Raw genomic sequence first — 23,630 nt, forward strand, 5'->3', positions numbered from 1 at the left:
TGATGAATAAACATCAGGAGGAGCATCTATTATTCCAGCAGCTGCAGTAGATGTTGAGGATCAGGATCCATTAATCACCCTGAGGTGAAATGTAAAATCAATGTAATTAAAGTAATTCTTGCGACGTCCAAAATACTTTGACTCTGCATTTATTCTGGACTGAAGCAGAATATTTTCTTCAGACTCTAAAGTCTGGATCGATGAACACCTTAAGTCGTCCTTCAATAAATAATTTAAATTTAAAATAGCATGAGAGACAAAATACAACATATTTAAACTGTCGTCCGACGTCACTATCTTGAACTATATTTAAAGTACGCTCTGATATTCATCCAGCGTTCCTCCTCCACAGCGCCACCACTGTCTCATGGAGAGAATTGCACAAACAGTTTGACATGAAAAACTCTTCTTCTTGTATAAATCTTGATTCTTATCTTGTGTTTGGAATAATCTTCTCAACGTACGTGACATCGTAGCACGTTTGGCTCAGAATGAGAAGATAACTCTGAGCTTTAAGATAAGAAGAGACTGAGAGACCAACAGTGACAAACCATCACTGAGAGAAAATTACTTTGAACGTTGAAGCAGATACTAGTTTTAGTAAATCGAGCCGAGGTGACGTTATTTTTTATTTTTTACAAAGTGGAAACTAGACGAATAAAAGTGTTGTTTCATATTATCGTGTTCATGACATCAATCAACAAAACCTGCTGAAACAGTCAAGATCCAAGAGTCTTATTGGTATACTTTCAGAATAGAAGTGTGTTGGTAAGTATCACAATACAAGGATACGATATACAGTGATATATAGTGATAGTGTAGCATGGATATATGTGTAGTATTGTCGAGTACTTGACTCTGGTGTTGTGATAGTGTAGTAACAAGGATATATGTGTAGTATTGTCGAGTACTTGACTCTGGTGTTGTGATAGTATAGTAACAAGTATATATGTGTAGTATTGTCCAGTACTTGACTCTGGTGTTGTGATAGTGTAGTAACAAGTATATATGTGTAGTATTGTCCAGTACTTGACTCTGATGTTGTGATAGTGTAGTAACCAGTATATATGTGTAGTATTGTCCAGTACTTGACTCTGGTGTTGTGATAGTGTAGTAACCAGTATATATGTGTAGTATTGTCCAGTACTTGACTCTTGACGAAGTCGTAACTGCTTTCATTTAAAAAAGAAAGACTATAAGAGAGACAATAATGCAGGAACTTAAGTGACACGACTCTTTAACAACTCGAAATATTCACCTTTTCATCAGAGTCAGAGAGTATTTGATCTGAAGCGCGAGACTGTGGATGTTAAAAAAAAAGTAAAAAAACAAAAGTGAAGAATTGACACTAGAATGCACTGAAGTGCTGCATGAGTCTTAATCACATGTGTGTGGAGCTAATGTGCTTCTATCTTGAAGGATGAGGGTCAATAAGATGTTTTATGAAGATGATAAAGAGGCTTCACTCCCTCCACGTCTCAACAATTAACTCCAGCGTGATCTTCTGGTTGATGAATGACACGGCGAGTGCACACGAAGCATGAAGAGCATGTATAGATGAACGACGTCTATTAATGTAGGAACAGATGAAGCCATTATCCGAAGACTGATGCGACTACATCACTTTAACGGCCTTTTCATGTGCACACAGAAGCTTCATCAAAGAAGGAATCATGGATCCCAGCAGGTGCCTCGGATAACAAGGCTGTTATGAGTCGTCTTCACTTATTGGAGTGTCTGATTTCACACTTACAGTGTTTGCTACAGTTTGACTTATGATTCCTCAAAACGCAAACGAAGATGACGTGACGACGCGCCCTACGAATCCTCACGATGCGCCCTATGATTCCTCGTAACACGCCCTAGGAATCTCCACAACGCGCCCTACGAATCCTCACTACGGGCCTTACGCTTCACACAAAGACACTACGCCCAAGAATTCAAGAAGACGTCCCCTACGCTTCACGAAGACGCGCCCTACGATTCACGAAGACGCGCCCTAAGATTCGTGAAGACGCACCCTACGCTTCACGAAGACGCGCCCTACGATTCACGATGACGCGCCCTACGATTCACGAAGACGCGCCCTACGATTCGTGAAGACGCACCCTACGCTTCACGAAGACGCGCCCTACGATTCACGAAGACGCGCCCTACGATTCACGAAGACGCACCCTACGCTTCACGAAGACGCGCCCTACGATTCACGAAGACGCGCCCTGCGATTCGTGAAGACGCGCCCTTCGCTTCACGAAGACGCGCCCTACGATTCACGAAGACGCGCCCTAAGATTCGTGAAGACGCGCCCTACGCTTCACAAAGACGCGCCCTACGCTTCACAAAGACGCGCCCTACGATTCACGAAGACGCGCCCTAAGATTCGTGAAGACGCGCCCTACGCTTCACAAAGACGCGCCCTACGCTTCACAAAGACGCGCCCTACGCTTCACGAAGACGCGCCCTACGCTTCACGAAGACGCGCTCTACGATTCCCCGCGATGCGCTCTACGAATCCTCACGTCGCGCCATACGTTTCACACAAAGACACGCCCTATGATTCATGAAGACGCGCCCTACGATTCACGAAGACGCACCCTACGATTCATAAAGACGCGCCCTACGATTCACGAAGACGCGCCCTACGATTCGTGAAGACGCGCCCTACGATTCACGAAGACGCACCCTACGATTCATAAAGACGCGCCCTACGATTCACGAAGACGCGCCCTACGATTCGTGAAGACGCGCCCTACGCTTCACAAAGACGCGCCCTACAATTCACAAAGACGCGCCCTACAATTCACAAAGACGCGCCCTACAATTCACAAAGACGCGCCCTACAATTCACGAAGACGCGCCCTACGCTTTACAAAGACGCGCCCTAAAATTCACGAAGACGCGCCCTACGCTTCACGAAGACGCGCCCTACAATTCACGAAGACGCGCCCTACGCTTTACAAAGACGCGCCCTACGCTTCACAAAGACGCGCCCTAAAATTCACGAAGACGCGCCCTACGCTTCACAAAGACGCGCCCTACAATTCACGAAGACGCGCCCTACGCTTTACGAAGACGCGCCCTACGATTCACGAAGACGCGCCCTAGGATTCATGATGACGCGCCCGACGATTAATCACGACGTGTCCGATGATTGATAACGACGCGCCCGACTATTCATGAAGACGCACCTGAGGATCAATGGCGACTCGACAGACTATCCATCCCGACTATTCATCGCGACGCGCCTGATGATTCATCTCAACGCACATAAGACCAGTGTCTCAACTTTATAGAACCAAACTCTCCGAAATTTATCTTAAACAATAACAAAGAAAGAAACGAGTTATGTTGTTTATTTTATGGTTATATTAATAATTTGTTGGAGAAGAAAATAGAAAGAAATGCATATTAAATTGAATATTGAGGGAAATAAGAACTCTGAAGACTCTGGGGCCAGATCTTCCAGAGCTTTAACTGTATCAAGTAAAAGGTTCTATGAGCACAAACATGTCTTTTCTGTTGTTTTTGTCGACTCGTCGACTCATCAGCTTCTATGGTTGGTTGTTAAGTTAATGTTTAACGCGGCACTCAAGCCTTTTATAGGGCATTTCCACCAAGTCCAGGTAAGTTCAGGTCCATTAGTTCCCATAAAGTCGTCTCATCACCAAAACATCCACCAAGAATATCTTTGCTCGGGTCACCAGAGAGTGACACACACGCCTGTCACAGGCGCCATCAAATCTGGAACGTGTTCGTGTGAAACATGTCAAATCTGACGAGCCCTTTGAATGCTTTTGTGGATCATCAGCGTCAGAGCAGCATCGAAGGCAAGAGTCACATCTCTTCGTGTTCCGAGCCAGAACAGTGACGTAACCTGTCGCCAGGTGTGTCGCGATGAATCGTCAGGTGTGTCGTTATGAATCGTCAGGTGTGTCGCGATCAATCGTCAGGTGCGACGTTATGAATCGTCAGGTGTGTCGTTATGGATCGTCAGGTTAGTCGCGATGAATCGTCAGGTGTGTTGTGATGTATTGTCAGGTGTGTCATTATGGATCGTCAGGTGCGTCACAATGAATCGTCAGGTGCGTCACAATGAATCGTCAGGTGCGTCACAATGAATCGTCAGGTGCGTCACAATGAATCGTCAGGTGCGTCGCGATGAATCGTCAGGTGCGTCGCGATGAATCGTCAGGTGCGTCGCGATGAATTGTCGGGTGCGTCGCGATGAATCGTCGGGTGCGTCGCGATGAATCGTCGGGTGCGTCGCGATGTATCGTCGGGTGCGTCGCGATGAATCGTCGGGTGCGTTGCGATGAATCGTCGGGTGTGTCGCGATGTATCGTCACATGTGTTGTGATGAATCGTCAGGTGCGGTCGGGGGGGAGGTCATGTGAGGTCATGTGAGGTCATGTGAGGTCATCACTTCTAATGCACCTCCATCGTGACACAGATTTTACACATCAACGATGAATCAGGAAGAAAAACATGATGAAAGTGATTGAAAATGTATTTCATGCTCCAGGAGAGAAAAAAGGTGAACCAGAGACGATTCATGTTTTAATAGAAAGAGACGGATTTTGCAGATTTCACTCGAGGAACGGAATAAACACGAGCAGCAGCGGAATTTAGCCAGTTTTTCAAATGAGAAAGTTTTGCGATGACAGAACACGCCGTGACCACGAAACAAAGCTCAGTAAACGAGGAAGATTTTTGAAACACAATCGTCTGCTTGAGACTCGATCAGCTTCAGGATCGAAGAGTCTTTATTGACACGTCGCGTCAAGACTTCCGTGACAAACACGTAGAAAAGGACACACAGTGACGGAGTTGATTAAAGTATCGAAGCCGATATTACTGTGACACGGCGGGTCGGAGCAGATCGATGCGTCTGCGGCGGAAAAGTGAAATGTCAAAGATAAATATAAGTGTGAACTTGAGCGGCTCCATTGAAGTCGCGCTCTAAGAGCTATTGATCACCGATCGCTCTAATTGAATAAGGACTCTTTACTAGGTGCGTCGCGATGAATCGTCAGGTCTGTTGTGAAGAATCGTCAGGTGTGTCGTGATGAATCGTCAGGAGCGTCGTGATGGATCGTCAGGTGCATCGTTATGGATCGTCAGGTGTGTCGCGATGACTCGTCAGGTGTGTCGCGATGACTCGTCAGGTGTGTCGCGATGAATCGCCAGGTGTGTCGCGATGAATCGTGAGGTGTGTCGCGTTGAATCGTCAGGTGTGTCGCGTTGAATCGTCAGGTGTGTCGCGATGAATCGTCAGGTGTGTCGCAATGAATCGTAAGGTGTGTCGCGTTGAATCGTCAGGTGCGTCGCGATGAATCGTCAGGTGCATCGCGATGAATCTTCAGGTGCATCGCGATGGATCGTCGGGTGCGTCGCGATGGATCGCCGGGTGCGTCGCGATGAATCGGCGGGTGTGTTGTGATGTATTGTCAGGTGCGTCGTTATGGATCGTCAGGTGTGTCGCGATGACTCGTCAGGTGTGTCGCATTGAATCGTCAGGTGTGTCGCGATGAATCATCAGGTGTGTTGCGATGACTCGTCAGGTGTGTCGCGATGAATCGTCAGGTGCGTCGCAATGAATCGTCAAGTGCGTCGCGATGAATCATCAGGTGCGTCGCGATTGATCGTCAGGTGTGTTGTGATGAATCGTCAGGTGCGTCGCGATGAATCATCAGGTGTGTCGCAATGAATCGTCAGGTGCGTCGCAATTAATCGTCAGGTGCGTCGCAATGTATCGTCACATGTGTTGTGATGGATCGTCAGGTGTTTCAGGATCGAAGAGTCTTTATTGACACGTCGCATCAAGACTTCCGTGACAAACACGTAGAAAAGGACACACAGTGACGGAGTTGATTAAAGTATCGAAGCCGATATTACTGAGACACGGCGGGTCGGAGCAGATCGATGCGTCTGCGGCGGAAAAGTGAAATGTCAAAGATAAATATAAGTGTAAACTTGAGCGGCTCCATTGAAGTCGCGCTCTAAGAGCTATTGATCACCGATCGCTCTAATTGAATGAGGACTCTTTACTTTATTTCCCTATAAGAAGACGTTGATCGATAACTCTCCCCCAAAAGTCTCTAATGAGCCGAGATAATATTGATCGATGCCTCCACATCATGGGTCCACCGGTTCCTGATAGAACTTCTGGAGAAGAAACTACAATCGGAATCATTTATTTTCTCATTTCACCTTCGGCGAGAAAGTTTCCGCGAGAAACTCTTGAATTATTCTCCAATAATCCGCGCGGATGTAACGGTCGTATCAGCGGCTTAAAGATTAATAAGCGAGTTTTATGAGCAGTATCACACCGGCATTAACATTTCATGACAAGATCAATAGCCAGAAGGACACGAGTGGGTGGATGTCATTTCAATTTGTTGCTGTTCACACGACCGCGGCGAAGAAAAACCCAAAAGCGGCTCAATGTGGTTCGATCAGCGGGACGAGGTTTCAAAAATGCACCGACGCAGCAGAACCTGAGCCACAGAAGAAGCTCCAGAGAGTATCAGGAAGAACAAGTGAAGACATGAAACCTCCGGAGACTCCATGGAAACAAACACGAGAAGAAGATTTTAGTTTCAGAAGGTTTCTGTCGATATGATGAGAGATCAAGTCAGTGATAAGTTACATTAATAATAAACAAACAAACAAGATTGTTTAATATTGTGTATTCAGTTAAATATAGAAGTATAAGTAGAAGCTGATATAGTTGAAAATTGTTTGTTTATAGTTTAAATTGTTTGCTTATAGTTGAAAATTGTTTGTTTATAGTTTAAAATAGTTTGTTTATAGTTTAAAATAGTTTGTTTATAGTTGAAAATTGTTTGTTTATAGTTTAAAATTGTTTGTTTATAGTTTAAAATAGTTTGTTTATAGTTTAAATTGTTTGCTTATAGTTGAAAATTGTTTGTTTATAGTTTAAAATTGTTTGTTTATAGTTTAAAATAGTTTGTTTATAGTTGAAATTGTTTGTTTATAGTTTAAAATAGTTTGTTTATAGTTTAAATTGTTTGATTTTAGTTGAAAATTGTTTGTTTATAGTTGAAATTGTTTGTTTATAGTTGAAAATTGTTTGTTTATACTTGAAATTGTTTGCTTATAGTTGAAAATTGTTTGTTTATAGTTTAAAATTGTTTGATTATAGTTGAAAATTGTTTGTTTATAGTTGAAAATTGTTTGATTATAATTAAAAATTGTTTGTTTATAGTTGAAAATTGTTTGATTATAGTTTAAATTGTTTGATTATAGTTGAAAATTGTTTGATTATAGTTGAAAATTGTTTGATTATAGTTGAAAATTGTTTGATTATAATTAAAAATTGTTTGTTTATAGTTGAAAATTGTTTGATTATAATTAAAAATTGTTTGTTTATAGTTGAAAATTGTTTGATTATAGTTTAAATTGTTTGATTATAGTTGAAAATTGTTTGATTATAGTTGAAAATTGTTTGATTATAGTTGAAAATTGTTTGATTATAATTAAAAATTGTTTGTTTATAGTTGAAAATTGTTTGATTTTAGTTGAAAATTGTTTTATTATAGTTTAAATTGTTTGATTATAGTTTAAATTGTTTGATTATAGTTGAAAATTGTTTGATTATAGTTTAAATTGTTTGATTATAGTTGAAAATTGTTTGATTATAGTTGAAAATTGTTTTATTATAGTTTAAATTGTTTGATTATAGTTTAAATTGTTTGATTATAGTTGAAAATTGTTTGATTATAGTTTAAATTGTTTGATTATAGTTTAAATTGTTTGATTATAGTTGAAAATTGTTTGATTATAGTTGAAAATTGTTTGATTAAAGTTCAAGTCTCTGAATGAAGATAATTAATGATGTCAGCAAACATATCAACTAAAAAGGATAAAGATGTTTGAAACATGTGTAAATCCTTGTCTGTGATCAACTCTCTGAAGAAACACTTCCATCAAACACAGTCATTCGAGCATGAAAACCACATTGAGTTTGACATCAAGTCACACGACTCACCACCAGGTCTGGATCCTGCATCAGAGTCAGGATGACCTCGTAGAGAACGGGTCGCAGGTCTGACTTGAACTTGACGGAGATCCACTGGCCGATGAGCCAGATGACTCTCCTGCGGATGAGCTTGTACCTGAGAGGAGAGCGAGGGTCAGTTGTTGAGTAGATTCTACATGTTTGTGTTTCACTCTTTTTTCAAGTTGACATGTTTATTTTTGGGTCAACTTGAGTGAAACGAGAGTCACAGACGAATCTAAACTCAGAGGAAAGAACATCTTTTTTTCAAAATAAAAACGTTTTTAAAACAATAATAAACAACAAAGGATCTGATTTTAATGTCTCCTGAATGCCTCGCTGGTGAGAAGACCACAAGAAGGAGACCACGGGAGAAGACCACGGGAGGAGACCACGAGAAGGAGACCACGGGAGGAGACCACGGGAGGAGACCACGAGAAGGAGACCACGAGAAGGAGACCACAAGAAGGAGACCACGGGTGGAGACCACGGAAGGAGACCACGAGAGGAGACCACAAGAAGGAGACCACTGGAGGACACCACGAGAGGAGACCACGAGAAGGAGACCACAAGAAGGATACCACGGGTGGAGACCACTGGAGGAGACCACGAGAGGAGACCACGAGAAGGAGACCACAAGAAGGAGACCACTGGAGGAGACCACGAGAGGAGACCACGAGAAGGAGACCACTGGAGGAGACCACGAGAGGAGACCACGAGAAGGATACCACGGGTGGAGACCACGAGAGGAGACCACGAGAAGGATACAACGGGTGGAGACCAACGGAGGAGACCAACGGAGGAGACCAACGGAGGAGACCAACGGAGGAGACCAACGGAGGAGACCACAGGAGGAGACCACAGGAGGAGACCACAAGAGGAGACCACAAGAGGAGACAACGAAAAGGGACCTTGAGAGGAGACCACGGAAGGATACCACGGGAAGAGACCACCAGAAGGAGACCGCGAGAAGGAGACCACAGGAGGAGACCACAAGAAGGAGACCACAAGAAGGAGACCACGAGAGGAGACCACGAGAGGAGACCACGAGAGGAGACCACGAGAGGAGACCACGGGTGGAGATAGCGAGAGGAGACCACGAGAGGAGACCACGAGAGGAGACCACGGGTGGAGATAGCGAGAGGAGACCACGGGTGGAGATAGCGAGAGGAGACCACGAGAGGAGGTCATGGGAGGACACCACGGGAGGAGACAGACCCAGGAATGGCTGGAGAGACAGCTGGTCTGGGTACATCTCACAGTCTCCCAGGAAGAGCCTGAATGGATGTATCTGAGGAGAGGAAGGTCTGGACCTCTGAAGCTGCTGCGTTGTTTTCTAACCAAGCTGCAGGAACAGACGTGACAGACGTGACAGACGCGTCTCTGACTGACTCAGGAGAAATAATCCTCTGAAGGTAAACAAGAGCTTCTGGCTCCAGGACCAGAGAAGTTAGGAGTCAGTGATGGAGCCGGAGTGAAGGTTCTGGTTCATCTCTGAACCTCTCATCTCGAGGCTTTTATTCTTCAAACCACATTCTTCTGTGTGAAGAGAGACGACACCTTTTAACAGCAAGTGAAAGAGATGAAAATGTTTTTTTTAAATGTGGTTGTTTTTAAATCATATTTTAATCATTTCTTTAATGAAAGATTTAATGAATCATTGACTTATTAAGGTAAGGTAAGGTAAGGTAAAACTTTATTGATCCCTCAGTTATTCATTATGGATGCAATATTTAAATAATTAAACAAATGTTTTATTCATTATTTTTCAATGTGAGTTAAATATAAAAACATGTAATTATGTTTTCTGTCACTGATGAACTGACATCTGAGCTTCTACGTGATCACATGATCGTCTGAGCGTCACATGATTGGTTGAAAGTTTGATACAGTATCTCTGTGCTCTGTTGGTTTAGTCTGGTGACTCCATTATAACAACATTTATATTGAATTAAACTTACTATGAATTAAAAAAATATTGATTTAAGAAAATGTGTTTATGAATTATTGCTATAAAAAATATAATAATAATAAATATTGCATTTAAAAAGATTCTTTTTTTTCCCCGATTCAATGTTATTTTCAATAATGTAAAGATTCAAACATATAAATTATTCTGAATGGATTCATTTTGATTCATAATCTGCTGTTAATCAATGAAAATTGCTTTTTTATTTCATCTTAAACAATAATTCTACTTCCTCTGTGCTCTGCCCTCAACAGGATGCCACTGTGGGTCTCCGAGCACATTCTTAGAACCCAGGTTATAACCTTCACTGTAACAAAAGAGACCTAAAAATCAAATCTCTTAATTCTCAAAAGTGTAGTAGATTACATATTAATACTTTTTCTTCAATATAATTGATTCTATATCGTTTATTTACCCAGCTATACATTTTTCATCAATAGAATTCAATAAAAAATAATGGTGTAATATTTGAAATGTTCTGATGACACTGATGTACCTTCATAGATGTATCCATAAATATTAAATACATTGACGAATCCTGGTAAAAAATGAACGTCACGTGGTTATCGGTCCACATGAGAAACACGTCACTGAGGCGGTCGTCCAGAAGATGGAGTCACGTGTGACGACACAGATGGTGGATCAGTGCCAGGACGTGTTACCTGTGATTCTCCCACAGGTGTCGTCACGGTTCACTCTGACACAACACCAGGGGACGTGTTGATAAGAGGACGAGTTTGATTGTTCGACCAGAGCTCCACGTTCAGCTCGGCATGAGGACGGAGCAGATCAAACGTGGAGGTTATTGACGTGAGGAGGAAACATCAAAACACTCAGACGTCAGAGCGAAGACCTGATCTTTGGAGTGTTGCTGCTCTTTGAGCTCAGAGGCACTGGAACCACTTTGTTCTTCCATTCGCTCTCGGCAGCTTCTATATCACTTCAAACAGTATATGTATATACCTGTGTATATATATATATATATATATATATATATACCTGTATATATATATATATATATACCTGTATATATATACATACATACATACATACATACATATCTTCATCAGTTAACGATGAACATATCTATATATACATATCTTCATCAGTTCATACCGTATATGTATGTGTATATATATATATATATATATATATATATATATATATACATACATACATACAGTACCTTCATCAGTTCAAGATGAACATATCTATATATACATATCTTCATCAGTTCATACAGTATATGTATGTGGATATATATATATACATACATATCTTCATCAGTTCATACAGTATATGTATGTGTGTATATATATATATACATACATACATATCTTCATCAGTTCATACAGTATATATAGATATATATATATATATCTATATATACACATCAGTTCACTACTCCAGTTCACTGTATATATATATATAACTAAGTAAGTAAGTAAGTAAGATTTATTTATATAGCGCTTTTCGAGACCAGGGTCACAAAGCGCTTAAACAATCAAAACAATACTCAAAAAAGTACATACTTTAAAGATCAAGATAATACTGAGAACAACACAGGAGTTCGAGAAATTCAAGGAAAAGCCTGAACAAATAGAAACGTCTTAAGATGTTTCTTAAAGGAGTCAGTAGATCCATCAAGCGCAAAGAGAGAGGAAGATTGTTCCAAAGCTTAGGAGCAACAGCCTGAAAAGATTTCTCTCCTCTGGTCCTGAGTCGTGTGCGTGGAACCATAAGTAGATTCTGATCCACAGACCTCAGAGCCCGAGCTGGGGTGTAAGGCTGGATCAGATCAGTGATGTAAGGAGGAGCCTGACCATGAATAGATCTGAAAGTAAGAACCAGAATTTTAAAGTTGATCCTGAAAGAGACTGGAAGCCAGTGAAGAGTTTTAAGGATCGGAGAAATGTGAGTTCTTCTACTAGAGCGGGTCAGAATTCTCGCTGCAGAGTTCTGAATCAACTGCAGGCGAGACAACTCCTTCTTGTTAAGACATGAAAACAAACTGTTACAATAGTCCAGACGAGAAGAAACAAACGCATGGATTACAAGCTCCAGATCATGTTCCGACAACATTTTCCTAAGTTTAGAGATTTTTCTCAGTTGAAGGAAACAGTTTCTGGTCAGTTTTCTGCAGTGTTGAACAAGAGACATGTCTTTATCAAATACAACACCCAGGTTTCTCAGGCTCAGTTTGACAGACTGACCTAAGTCACCCAAGTACTGACTCAACCCTGGAATCTTATCATCAGGAGCAATCACCAGAGTTTCAGTTTTGTCCACATTTAGCTGTAGAGTGTTTTCACTCATTGTTTGATTTCTAGCAAACAATTGACTAAGCTGTTCAGCCTTTGGGGCTCAGTTGGATCAAAAGAGCAGTAGAGCTGGATGTCATCAGCAAAAATGTGATAAGAAACATATGGAAATCTCTGAATGATTTTACAGAGGGGAATCAAGTACAGCAAAAACAATAAAGGACCCAGAACAGAACCTTGAGGGACTCCACACAACAGATCTGCCGATTCAGAACTAATTTGATTGGCAGATACACTAAAACTGCGCCCAGAAAGGTAAGATGAGAACCATTCTAACACAGACCCAGACAGTCCCACTTCATCCCTCAGTCTTCTCAGCAGGATCTGGTGATCAACTGTGTCAAAGGCTGAGGACAGATCCAAGAGAACCAGAACAGTGAATTTACCAGAGTCAGCCGACATCATGATGTCACTGGACACTTTCAATAAAGCTGTCTCCGTAGAGTGATGTTTACGGAAGCCAGACTGAAACTTCTCATGGATGTCGCTCTGATCCAGGAACAAAGACAGCTGCTCAGACACCACCTTCTCCAAGATCTTGGACAAGAAAGGGAGCTTAGAAATAGGCCTGAAATTACTGAGGTCAGTTGGGTCTAAGCCTGGTTTTTTGAGCAGAGGCTCCACAATGGCATGTTTAAATGCATTGGGAAAAACCCCTGTGGAAAGGGAGAGGTTCACCATATTGGTAACCCAGGGGCCAATTACATCAAATACTTTGATAAAAAGCCTACAAGGAAGGACGTCATCTGAGCAAGAGGATATACATACATATACATATACATATACATATATATACATATACATATACATACACATATACATATACATATGTATATGTGTGTATGTGTATATGTGTGTGTATATGTATATGTATTTATATATATGTGTGTATATGTATGTGTGTGTATGTGTGTGTGTTTATGTGTGTTTATGTGTCTGTCTGTGTGTGTATATATATATATATATATGAATAAATGTACTGTGTTTCTCTGTCCAATAAGAGACTCTGCTATAAAAACTTCCTCTGGGATCCTGGGAAGTGAAAACACAATGTTTTCTTGAAGAAGTTTTTCCTCCGTGTCCTGTGAGACTCATATTATGTCTCAGCAAGTGTGTATCTGGTGAATATTCTGAGCGTAGTGGAGCCTCCGGTGAAATTACAAATAACAAGTTGAACTGAACGACGAGGCTTCTTGTAATTCCTACTTCTCTAAAATCACAATATGACCCTCGTCTGAAGTTGTAATGCTCGTACGAGACAGAAAGTGTGTTTTCATGGAAGAACTGAAGAGAAGTTACCTGTTGTGACCGACTTGAAGCTGAAGAGAAGTTACCTGTTGTGACCGACTTGAAGCTGAAGAGAAGTTACCTGTTGTGACCAACTTGAAGCTCGCCCAGGAGCTGGTTCTTGAACCACTGGTCGAAGTCCACGCTGTCAAACAGCTCGTAGGCTGCCAGGCCCACAGCGTTGTACACTGGAGGAGGAGGAGGAGGAGGAGGAGGAGGAGGAGGAGGAGAAGAAGAACAAGAAAAAGAAGAAAAATGATTATCATTACAAAATTAAACAGGAAGAAAGCAATAGAATAAATCTGTTTAAATTATGTGAATGGTTATGTGTCTGTGTGTGTGTGTGTTTGCGCTGAGACAGACAGGTCACATGTTCAGGCTGTCCCTGCCTCCAACCCCGGGTAGCTGGGATCGACTCCAGCCCCCCCTGTGACCCCGGTAAGAGAATCAGAAGTAGAACCTGAGTGTGTGTGTGTGTGTGTGTGTGTGTGTGTGTGTGTGTGTGTGTGTGTGTGTGTGTGTGTGTGTGTGTGTGTGTGCTGAGACAGACAGGTCACATGTTCAGGCTGTCCCAGCCTCTAACCCCGGGTAGCTGGGATCGACTCAAGCCCCCCCTGTGACCCCGGTAAGAGAATCAGAAGTGGAACCTGAGTGTGTGTGTGTGTGTGTGTGTGTGTGTGTGTGTGTGTGTGTGTGTGTGTGTGTGTGTGTGTGTGTGTGTGTGTGTGTGTGTGTGTGTGTGTGTGTGTGTGTGTGTGTACAATCATAGACTTGAAACAGCAGCTACTACACTCTGTGACTTCAGTGTCTCTACAGTCGTCGTAGCAGGAAATATAGTGTTTTTCATCTCTGAGTGAAGCCATGAACAAACTGTTATGAAACTGTTACTGAATACTCAGAGGAGGAGGAAGAAGAAGAGGAGTGGGAAGAGGAGGAAGAGGAGCAGGAAGAGAAAGGGGAAGAGGAGTGGGAGGAGGAAGAGGAGGAGAACGAGGAAGAGAAAGAGGAGGAAGAGGACAAGGAGCGGGAATAGGAGTGGGAGGAGGAAGAGGAGGAGAATGAGGAAGAGGAAAAGGAGGAGGATAAGGAGGAAGAGGAGGAGAAAGAGGAGGAGAATGAGGAAGAGGGGGAAGAGGAAGAGGAGCGGGAGGTAGAAGAGGAAGAGGAAGAGGAGGAGGAAGAGAAAGAGGAGGAAGAGCGGGAATAGGAGCGGGAGGAGGAAGAGGAGGAGGAGGAGGAGGAAGAGGAGGAGGATAAGGAGGATAAGGAGGAAGAGGAGGAGGATAAGGAGGAGGAGGAAGAGGAGGATGATAAGGAGGAGAAAGAGGAGGAGGAGGAGAGCAGTGATGGGAGACAGGAAAACAACTTGTGCAGTGAAACAAAGAGACTGAATATTGAGACAAAGCTACAGTGAGAATGAAAATATTTTCATTTCTATCGGTTTGTTCTTGTTTATTACTTTGTCATAATCCAACTACACAAACACACACATGTTCTATCGCTACATGTTTATTACTTTGTCATAATCCAACTACACAAACACACACATGTTCTATGGCTACATGTTTATTACTTTGTCATAATCCAACTACACAAACACACACATTCTATCACTACACGTTTATACGTTTGTCATAATCCAACTACACAAACACACACATTCTATCACTACATGTTTATACGTTTGTCATAATCCAACTACACAAACACACACATGTTCTATCACATGTATCTGGAGAAAGAAAATGATCTTTTCATGAGTATATATTGCAATGTGAATTCATGACTTGATTTTTGATGAATTATGTTTAGTTTTCATGTGAAGATCAAGTCAATGTTGTGACACAAATACAAGCTGAGATCATAGTTTTGACAAGATATACAAATATATAATAATAGATCCTAATTTAATATGTTATTTATTGAATATATATTACATTTGGTTTTATTTTGATAAGTTTATCGACTTCTTGTCGAGCAGTTGTGAGTCTATGAGACATTAAGATCACACACGCACACACACACGCACACGCATACGCACACACACACACACACACACATGCACTCGCACACACGTTGTATAGAGTCACATGTGTGTGTTATTACATCATACACTCTGAAGACTCACCAGCATCTTTCATGAGCAGCTGAACACGATCTTCTACATTAGTGGGACCTGAGAAGAAAAACACATGTTGTTACATCAGTTTTTTATGATTCATTATTTATTCTTCAATGTTTGAGAAACTACACAGTTGTTACCACAGGATGAAGTTTGTTTATTCATTTTGTTTTCAGTTTCACTTAAAGGTTTTTAAATAAATATACACTTCAAGTCAATGACAGATTTTCAACTATAATCCAACAATTTTCAACTAAAATCAAACAATTTTCAACTATAATCCAACAATTTTCAACTAAAATCAAACAATTTTCAACTATAATCCAACAATTTTCAACTAAAATCAAACAATTTTCAACTATAATTTAAACAATTTTCAACTATAATCAAACTATTTTCAACTAAAATCAAACAATTTTCAACTATAATTAAACAATTTTCAACTAAAATCAAACAATTTTCAACTATAATCAAACAATTTTCAACTATAATTAAACAATTTTCAAGTATAATCAAACAATTTTCAACTAAAATCAAACAATTTTCAACTATAATCCAACAATTTTCAACTAAAATCAAACAATTTTCAACTATAATCAAACAATTTTCAACTAAAATCAAACAATTTTCAACTATAATCAAACAATTTACAACTATAATCAAACAATTTTCAACAATAATCAAACAATTTAAAACTATAATCAAACAATTTTCAACTATAATCAAACAATTTACAACTATAATCAAACAATTTTCAACTATAATCAAACAATTTTCAACTATAATCAAACTATTTTAACTATAATCAAACAATTTTCAACTATAATCAAACAGTTTTCAACTATAATCAATCAATTTCAACTATAATCAAACATTTTTCAACTATAATCAAACAATTTAGATTAGATTTAAATAGAAACGATAAAACAAATGAGTCAAAAAGTGCTAAATAAGTCTGAGATTGTAGATTTCGGATGTTGTCGGAGGTTAAACTGCGAGGCGTCCATTAAGGAGAATCAATAACCGCCTCCTCTGAAGCGAACCATCATCCTCTCTGGCATGTTCTCATCACAGCTCAGCCCTCTTCCCTCTCTTGTCGATGGCGATTGAACGCAGTCGGGGAGATGAGCTGGAAGAAAAGCCGGAAACTCTCCCCGCGGCGGCGAGGAAGAGCGAGGACGAGCGATGACGCGGCGACACGGCGGGAGAACGGCGGCGAGTGTTCGTGTTGAAAGTGGCTCGTCACGGACGAACCTCCTGACAGGCGTGTGGAGGCCGAAGATCAGCTGAAGGCAACATGTTGACGACACGCTTTGCTGCTGATATCAAATATTTAAAGAAACGCAGCAGAAGAAGAAGAAGATGAAGATGAAGAAGATGATGATGAAGATGATAAAGATGAAGATGATAAAGATGAAGATGAAGAAGATAAAGATGATGAAGATGAAGAAGATGATAAAGATGAAGATGAGGATGAAGAAGAAGATGAGGATGATGATGATAAAGATGAAGATAAAGATGAAGATCAAGATCAAGATGATGAAGATGATGTTGAAGATGAAGATGAAGATGAAGATGATGATGCTGATGAAGATGATGATGATGATGAAGATGAAGATGAAGGAGATGATAAAGATAAAGATGAAGAAGAAGAAGATAATGATAAAGATGAAGATGAAGAAGAAGATAAAGATAAAGTAGATGAAGATGAAGATGATGAAGATGATAAAGATAAAGAAGAAGAAGAAGAAGAAGATAAAGATAATGATAAAGATGAAGATGAAGAAGATGAAGATGATAAAGATAAAGATGAAGAAGAAGAAGAACATAAATATAAAGATAAAGATGAAGATGAAAAGGAAGATCCTAGAAGAAGAAGAAGAAGATGAAGAGGAAGAAGAAGATGAAGATGATGAAGATGATAAAGATAAAGAAGAAGAAGAAGAAGAAGATAAAGATAATGATAAAGATGAAGATGAAGATGAAGATGAAGAAGAAGATAAAGATGAAGATGATGAAGATAAAGATAAAGATAAAGAAGAAGAAGAAGAAGATAAAGATAATGATAAAGATGAAGATGAAGAAGATGAAGATGAAGATGAAGATGAAGATGATAAAGATGAAGAAGAAGAAGAACCTAAATATAAAGATAAAGATGAAGATGAAAAAGAAGATGAAGATGAAAAGGAAGATCCTAGAAGAAGATGAAGATGATGAAGAGGAAGAAGAAACCCTGATGAGATGTAAAGATCAAGAGTCCACGAGTCTGCGTTGAACTACACGCTCATATTTTATTGATTCATTTCCGATCATTAGTATTATTTACGCTCAGGTCTGTGTTGAAGTGAAACTTGATGACGCTTCGAAAACATCCATTCATTCACTTTCATGAGAGAAGATGTTGTGGATCAGCAGAGAAATCATCACAAATAGATGATCAATAATTCAATTGTATCCGTAGAACAGGGTGATCGTGACACGTCTGTTTGTTCTTCCTTTCTTTCATTTCATTCTTTCTCCAGCTGACGACAGGGTTTTGTCTCGATGACGACGACGACAAGAAAAAAGAATGTCATGTTCTGTCCATAACAATATTTCAAATAACTTCTCCCTCAGAATGTTCTGGAGGCTCCTGTGAAGCTACAGACATGTTCCTCAAAACATCACGATCTTCTCCTGTGAAGCTACAGACATGTTCCTCAAAACATCACGATCTTCTCCTGTGAAGCTACAAACATGTTCCTCAAAACATCACATTCTTCTCCTGTGAAGCTACAGACATGTTCCTCAAAACATCACGATCTTCTCCTGTGAAGCTACAAACATGTTCCTCAAAACATCACATTCTTCTCCTGTGAAGCTACAGACATGTTCCTCAAAACATCACGATCTTCTCCTGTGAAGCTACAAACATGTTCCTCAAAACATCACATTCTTCTCCTGTGAAGCTACAAACATGTTCCTCAAAACATCACATTCTTCTCCTGTGAAGCTACAGACATGTTCCTCAAAACATCACGATCTTCTCCTGTGAAGCTACAGACATGTTCCTCAAAACATCACGATCTTCTTCTGTGAAGCTACAAACATGTTCCTCAAAACATCACGATCTTCTCCTGTGAAGCTACAGACATGTTCCTCAAAACATCACGATCTTCTCCTGTGAAGCTACAGACATGTTCCTCAAAACATCACGATCTTCTCCTGTGAAGCTACAGACATGTTCCTCAAAACATCACGATCTTCTCCTGTGAAGCTACAGACATGTTCCTCAAAACATCACGATCTTCTCATGTGAAGCTACAGACATGTTCCTCAAAACATCACGATCTTCTCCTGTGAAGCTACAGACATGTTCCTCAAAACATCACGATCTTCTCCTGTGAAGCTACAGACATGTTCCTCAAAACATCACAATCTTCTCCTGTGAAGCTACAGACATGTTCCTCAAAACATCACGATCTTCTCCTGTGAAGCTACAGACATGTTCCTCAAAACATCACGATCTTCTCCTGTGAAGCTACAGACATGTTCCTCAAAACATCACGATCTTCTCCTGTGAAGCTACAGACATGTTCCTCAAAACATCACGATCTTCTCCTGTGAAGCTACAGACATGTTCCTCAAAACATCACGATCTTCTCCTGTGAAGCTACAGACATGTTCCTCAAAACATCACGATCTTCTCCTGTGAAGCTACAGACATGTTCCTCAAAACATCACGATCTTCTCCTGTGAAGCTACAGACATGTTCCTCAAAACATCACGATCTTCTCCTGTGAAGCTACAGACATGTTCCTCAAAACATCACGATCTTCTCCAGTGAAGCTACAGACATGTTCCTCAAAACATCACGATCTTCTCATGTGAAGCTACAGACATGTTCCTCAAAACATCACGATCTTCTCCTGTGAAGCTACAGACATGTTCTTCAAAACATCACAATCTTCTCCTGTGAAGCTACAGACATGTTCCTCAAAACATCACAATCTTCTCCTGTGAAGCTACAGACATGTTCCTCAAAACATCACGATCTTCTCCTGTGAAGCTACAGACATGTTCCTCAAAACATCACGATCTTCTCCTGTGAAGCTACAGACATGTTCCTCAAAACATCACGATCTTCTCCTGTGAAGCTACAGACATGTTCCTCAAAACATCACGATCTTCTCATGTGAAGCTACAAACATGTTCCTCAAAACATCACGATCTTCTCCTGTGAAGCTACAGACATGTTCCTCAAAACATCACGATCTTCTCCTGTGAAGCTACAGACATGTTCCTCAAAACATCACGATCTTCTCCTGTGAAGCTACAAACATGTTCCTCAAAACATCACGATCTTCTCCTGTGAAGCTACAGACATGTTCCTCAAAACATCACGATCTTCTCCTGTGAAGCTACAGACATGTTCCTCAAAACATCACAATCTTCTCCTGAGGACGAGGAGACGCTTCACTGTGTTCGAGGCTCAGACAGAAACTTCTCAGAGTTTCAGCTCCAGTGAGTTTCATGTCGTGTTCACTTGAGTCCATCCTCAAAGAACTGAGTCCAGATCAGCGTCTTCAGCTCGACTTTATTAACTGATCGATCAGAAGAACATCGTCGCCGTGACGACGATGATTGACAAATCATTTGATCTTCATATCGTGAGAGACTGATGTCGAGTTCATAGTTGAACACGTATTGATTTGATTATAGTTGAAAATTGTTTGATTATAGTTGAAAATTGTTTGATTTTAGTTGAAAATTGTTTGATTATAGTTGAAAATTGTTTGATTTTAGTTGAAAATTGTTTGATTATAGTTGAAAATTGTTTGATTTTAGTTGAAAATTGTTTGATTATAGTTGAAAATTGTTTGATTATAGTTGAAAATTGTTTGATTTTAGTTGAAAATTGTTTGATTATAGTTGAAAATTGTTTGATTATAGTTGAAAATTGTTTGATTTTAGTTGAAAATTGTTTGATTACAGTTGAAAATTGTTTGATTTTCCTAAACGACAACAGAATATTGTCTCTTCTTTCATTTCTACCTCAGATGGTCTCGAGGGACGAGGAGACAAATTTGATTCCAGAAGTTCATTAGATGAAGATCCATGTTTTGTTCATCATTTGTTATCCTTATTCATTCATTTTTCTACCGCTTTATCCCTTACCGGGGTCACGGGGGAGACTGGAGTCTATCCCAGTATCATAGGGCGAGAGGCAGGGGGACACCCTGGACAGGACGCCAGCACACAAAGACAGACAATCATTCACACACACACTCATAACTACAGACAATTTCCCAAAGTTCTCAATCCACCTCTGTATGTTTTTGGACTGTGGGAGGAAACCCGAGTGTCCAGAGTAAACCCACACAACACACACATACAGACTACACACAGAAAAGAAGGTGAAGGTCACACCTTGTAGGTTCTGGACCATGTCCAGCAGCACTGGAGTCAGAGTCTGGCTGTAGTTGTGGAAGATGTCCAGGAACAGAACCTCGGTGCACGGCTGGAGCACAAACAGAACATCTTGTTATACAAACATCTCTGGACTGGATTTACTACTTTTGAACAAGAGTCAACTCTCTGGATGGATGAACCTTCAGGAGTCACTGGAACTAGTTAGGATCGAACCATCACTGACTCAGACTAGTTCCTGGAACAACCTGGTTGTTGAAAAGATTTGTTTTTATGTTTAATGACATCTTCAGCAGGTTCTTGCATCTGTAGATGTTTCCATAAGAGGAGGATGAACAGGTTCTTTGGAAAACAAACACTAAAATAATTTCACTCCACTTCTTTTTCTGTAAACGTGTGAATTAGATTCTTATAATTTAACAATAATATATTTGTACAACAATACATTGATTGAGCCGTTTTTTTTTTTTTTTTTTAATGGTAGTTTTTGTGGGTTTTTTTGTTTTCGGTGCGAGCATTTTATCTGTTTGTATGTTGTTTATTGTTATTCATTCGTTAGCAAATCTATGTTTACTCTGAGAATGAGAAAAAAGAATAAATCTTTAACATAAACTATTCAACAACACTGTGTTTATATTTTATTAACATATCAGGTTTTATTTTTTATTAAAGATTTATTTCCTTCATTTACATTAAATAAAGTCTGTGTAAAACAAAATAATTCTAAATATTTTTTTTTTACATTTATAATAAACTAAATATTCACAGCTTTAATTTTTGTGTTGCAATTCAACCCTTTTGTTTGATTATAGTTGAAAATTGTTTGATTATAGTTGAAAATTGTTTGATTATAGTTGAAAATTGTTTGATTATAGTTGAAAATTGTTTGATTATAGTTGAAAATTGTTTGATTATAGTTGAAAATTGTTTGATTATAGTTGAAAATTGTTTGATTATAGTTGAAAATTGTTTGATTATAGTTGAAAATTGTTTGATTAAAGTTAAAAATTGTTTGATTATAGTTGAAAATTGTTTGATTATAGTTGAAAATTGTTTGATTATAGTTGATTTTTTTTAATTATAGTTGAAAATTGTTTGATTATAGTTTAAAAAAAATTAATTGTAGTTAAAATTGTTTGATTATAGTTGATTTTTTTTAATTATAGTTGAAAATTGTTTGATTATAGTTGAAAATTGTTTGATTATAGTTGAAAATTGTTTGATTATAGTTGAAAATCGTTTGATTATAGTTGAAATTGTTTGATTACAGATGAAAATAGTTTGATTTTAAGGAAGTTTTACAATGAATTTAAAAGGCTATGAATTCAACCTCCGGCCTCTAGATGGCAGCAGTCATCACGAACGAGATCTATTGATTGACACGAATAAGATCACGTTACATTGTTCCAGTGACATCAGTGACATCAGTGACATCAGTGACATCAGTGACATCAGTGACATCAGTGACATCAGTGACATCAAACTAAAAAGACGTTCACTGGTCGATGACTGTTGTTCAGAAGAAAGAGGCGACAGACCTGGAGTCTCCGGGTTAATAGTCTATAGGTAATCAATCGAGGTGATCAATAACGTGACACAGATCCATCGACTTGTGGTTAATAGGATAGAAAAACATGGTTCCAGGTCACAAGACTGTGGCGACGCATTAATGTCTAAACCTCAGAACGAACAAGAACGTCCACGAAATTCATCATAAAGGAATGTTTCATAAAACTTTCTTTGAAAACATCTGTGAAAACATCTGTCGGCGACTCTTGAGACGCAACAACGTGAACTTGTTCAAATGTTATCTTCCAGCCACAGACGCCCCCGGTGGCTGGAGACAGAACAACGGGACCACAGCGGACCTGGTACAGAACCAGCGAGTGTTTGAAGTCGGATTCAACGTCTGCTGGTTCTGATCGTGAGAGAGAAACATTCTTCAGTTTGTTCGACTGAAACTTTCACTTCTGCTGATAGTGATGAGAATCAAATATATCGTTGAATAAAATGTTGTTTTATTGTTGCTGTTTATAACCATTAGATCTTTTTTTAGACAATTAAATACATTGTTTTTCAAGGAACTTGATTGAACTTTCAGTTTATTATGTGACGATCGATCAGTAGCTCTGTGCTCTGTTGGTTTAGTCTGGAGACTATTATAGCAACAATTATATATTGAATTAAAAACACTATGAATTAAAAAATATTGAATTTATAACATTTATTTTTGAATTATTGGGATTAGAATATTAAACTCTATGAGTGAAAATAAAAACATTTAAAATAAAGTTTTAGTTGTTCAATATACAAATTATTGAATCAAATTGTTAATCTGATAAAAAATTAAATGTTTAAAACTAAAACAATGTGTTTAATACAAAAAATTGTTGATAAAACAATGTTTTATATTTTGAAACATAAAATACTTCTATATCAGTTGAAATTTGTTTGATTTTAGTTGAAAATGTTTTGATTATAGTTGAAAATTGTTTGATTATA

General features: G+C 39.4%; 1 protein-coding gene across 1 annotated transcript in view; it reads right to left on the reverse strand.

Moving 5' to 3' along the window:
- Window positions 1-23,630, reverse strand: part of ipo11 (importin 11) — a 133,177-nt gene that overhangs the window by 56,514 nt on the left and 53,033 nt on the right. The window contains exons 13-16 of the mRNA XM_087811785.1: window positions 21,129-21,219; window positions 15,726-15,773; window positions 13,680-13,785; window positions 8,012-8,138 (exon numbers count right to left, since the gene is read on the reverse strand). Of these exons, the coding sequence (XP_087667911.1) occupies window positions 8,012-8,138; window positions 13,680-13,785; window positions 15,726-15,773; window positions 21,129-21,219 (372 nt within the window). The remainder of the gene's footprint in view (window positions 1-8,011; window positions 8,139-13,679; window positions 13,786-15,725; window positions 15,774-21,128; window positions 21,220-23,630) is intronic.

The sequence above is a fragment of the Callionymus lyra genome, chromosome 1 (genome assembly GCF_982586985.1).
Source record: "Callionymus lyra chromosome 1, fCalLyr1.hap1.1, whole genome shotgun sequence".
NCBI lineage: Eukaryota > Metazoa > Chordata > Actinopteri > Syngnathiformes > Callionymidae > Callionymus > Callionymus lyra.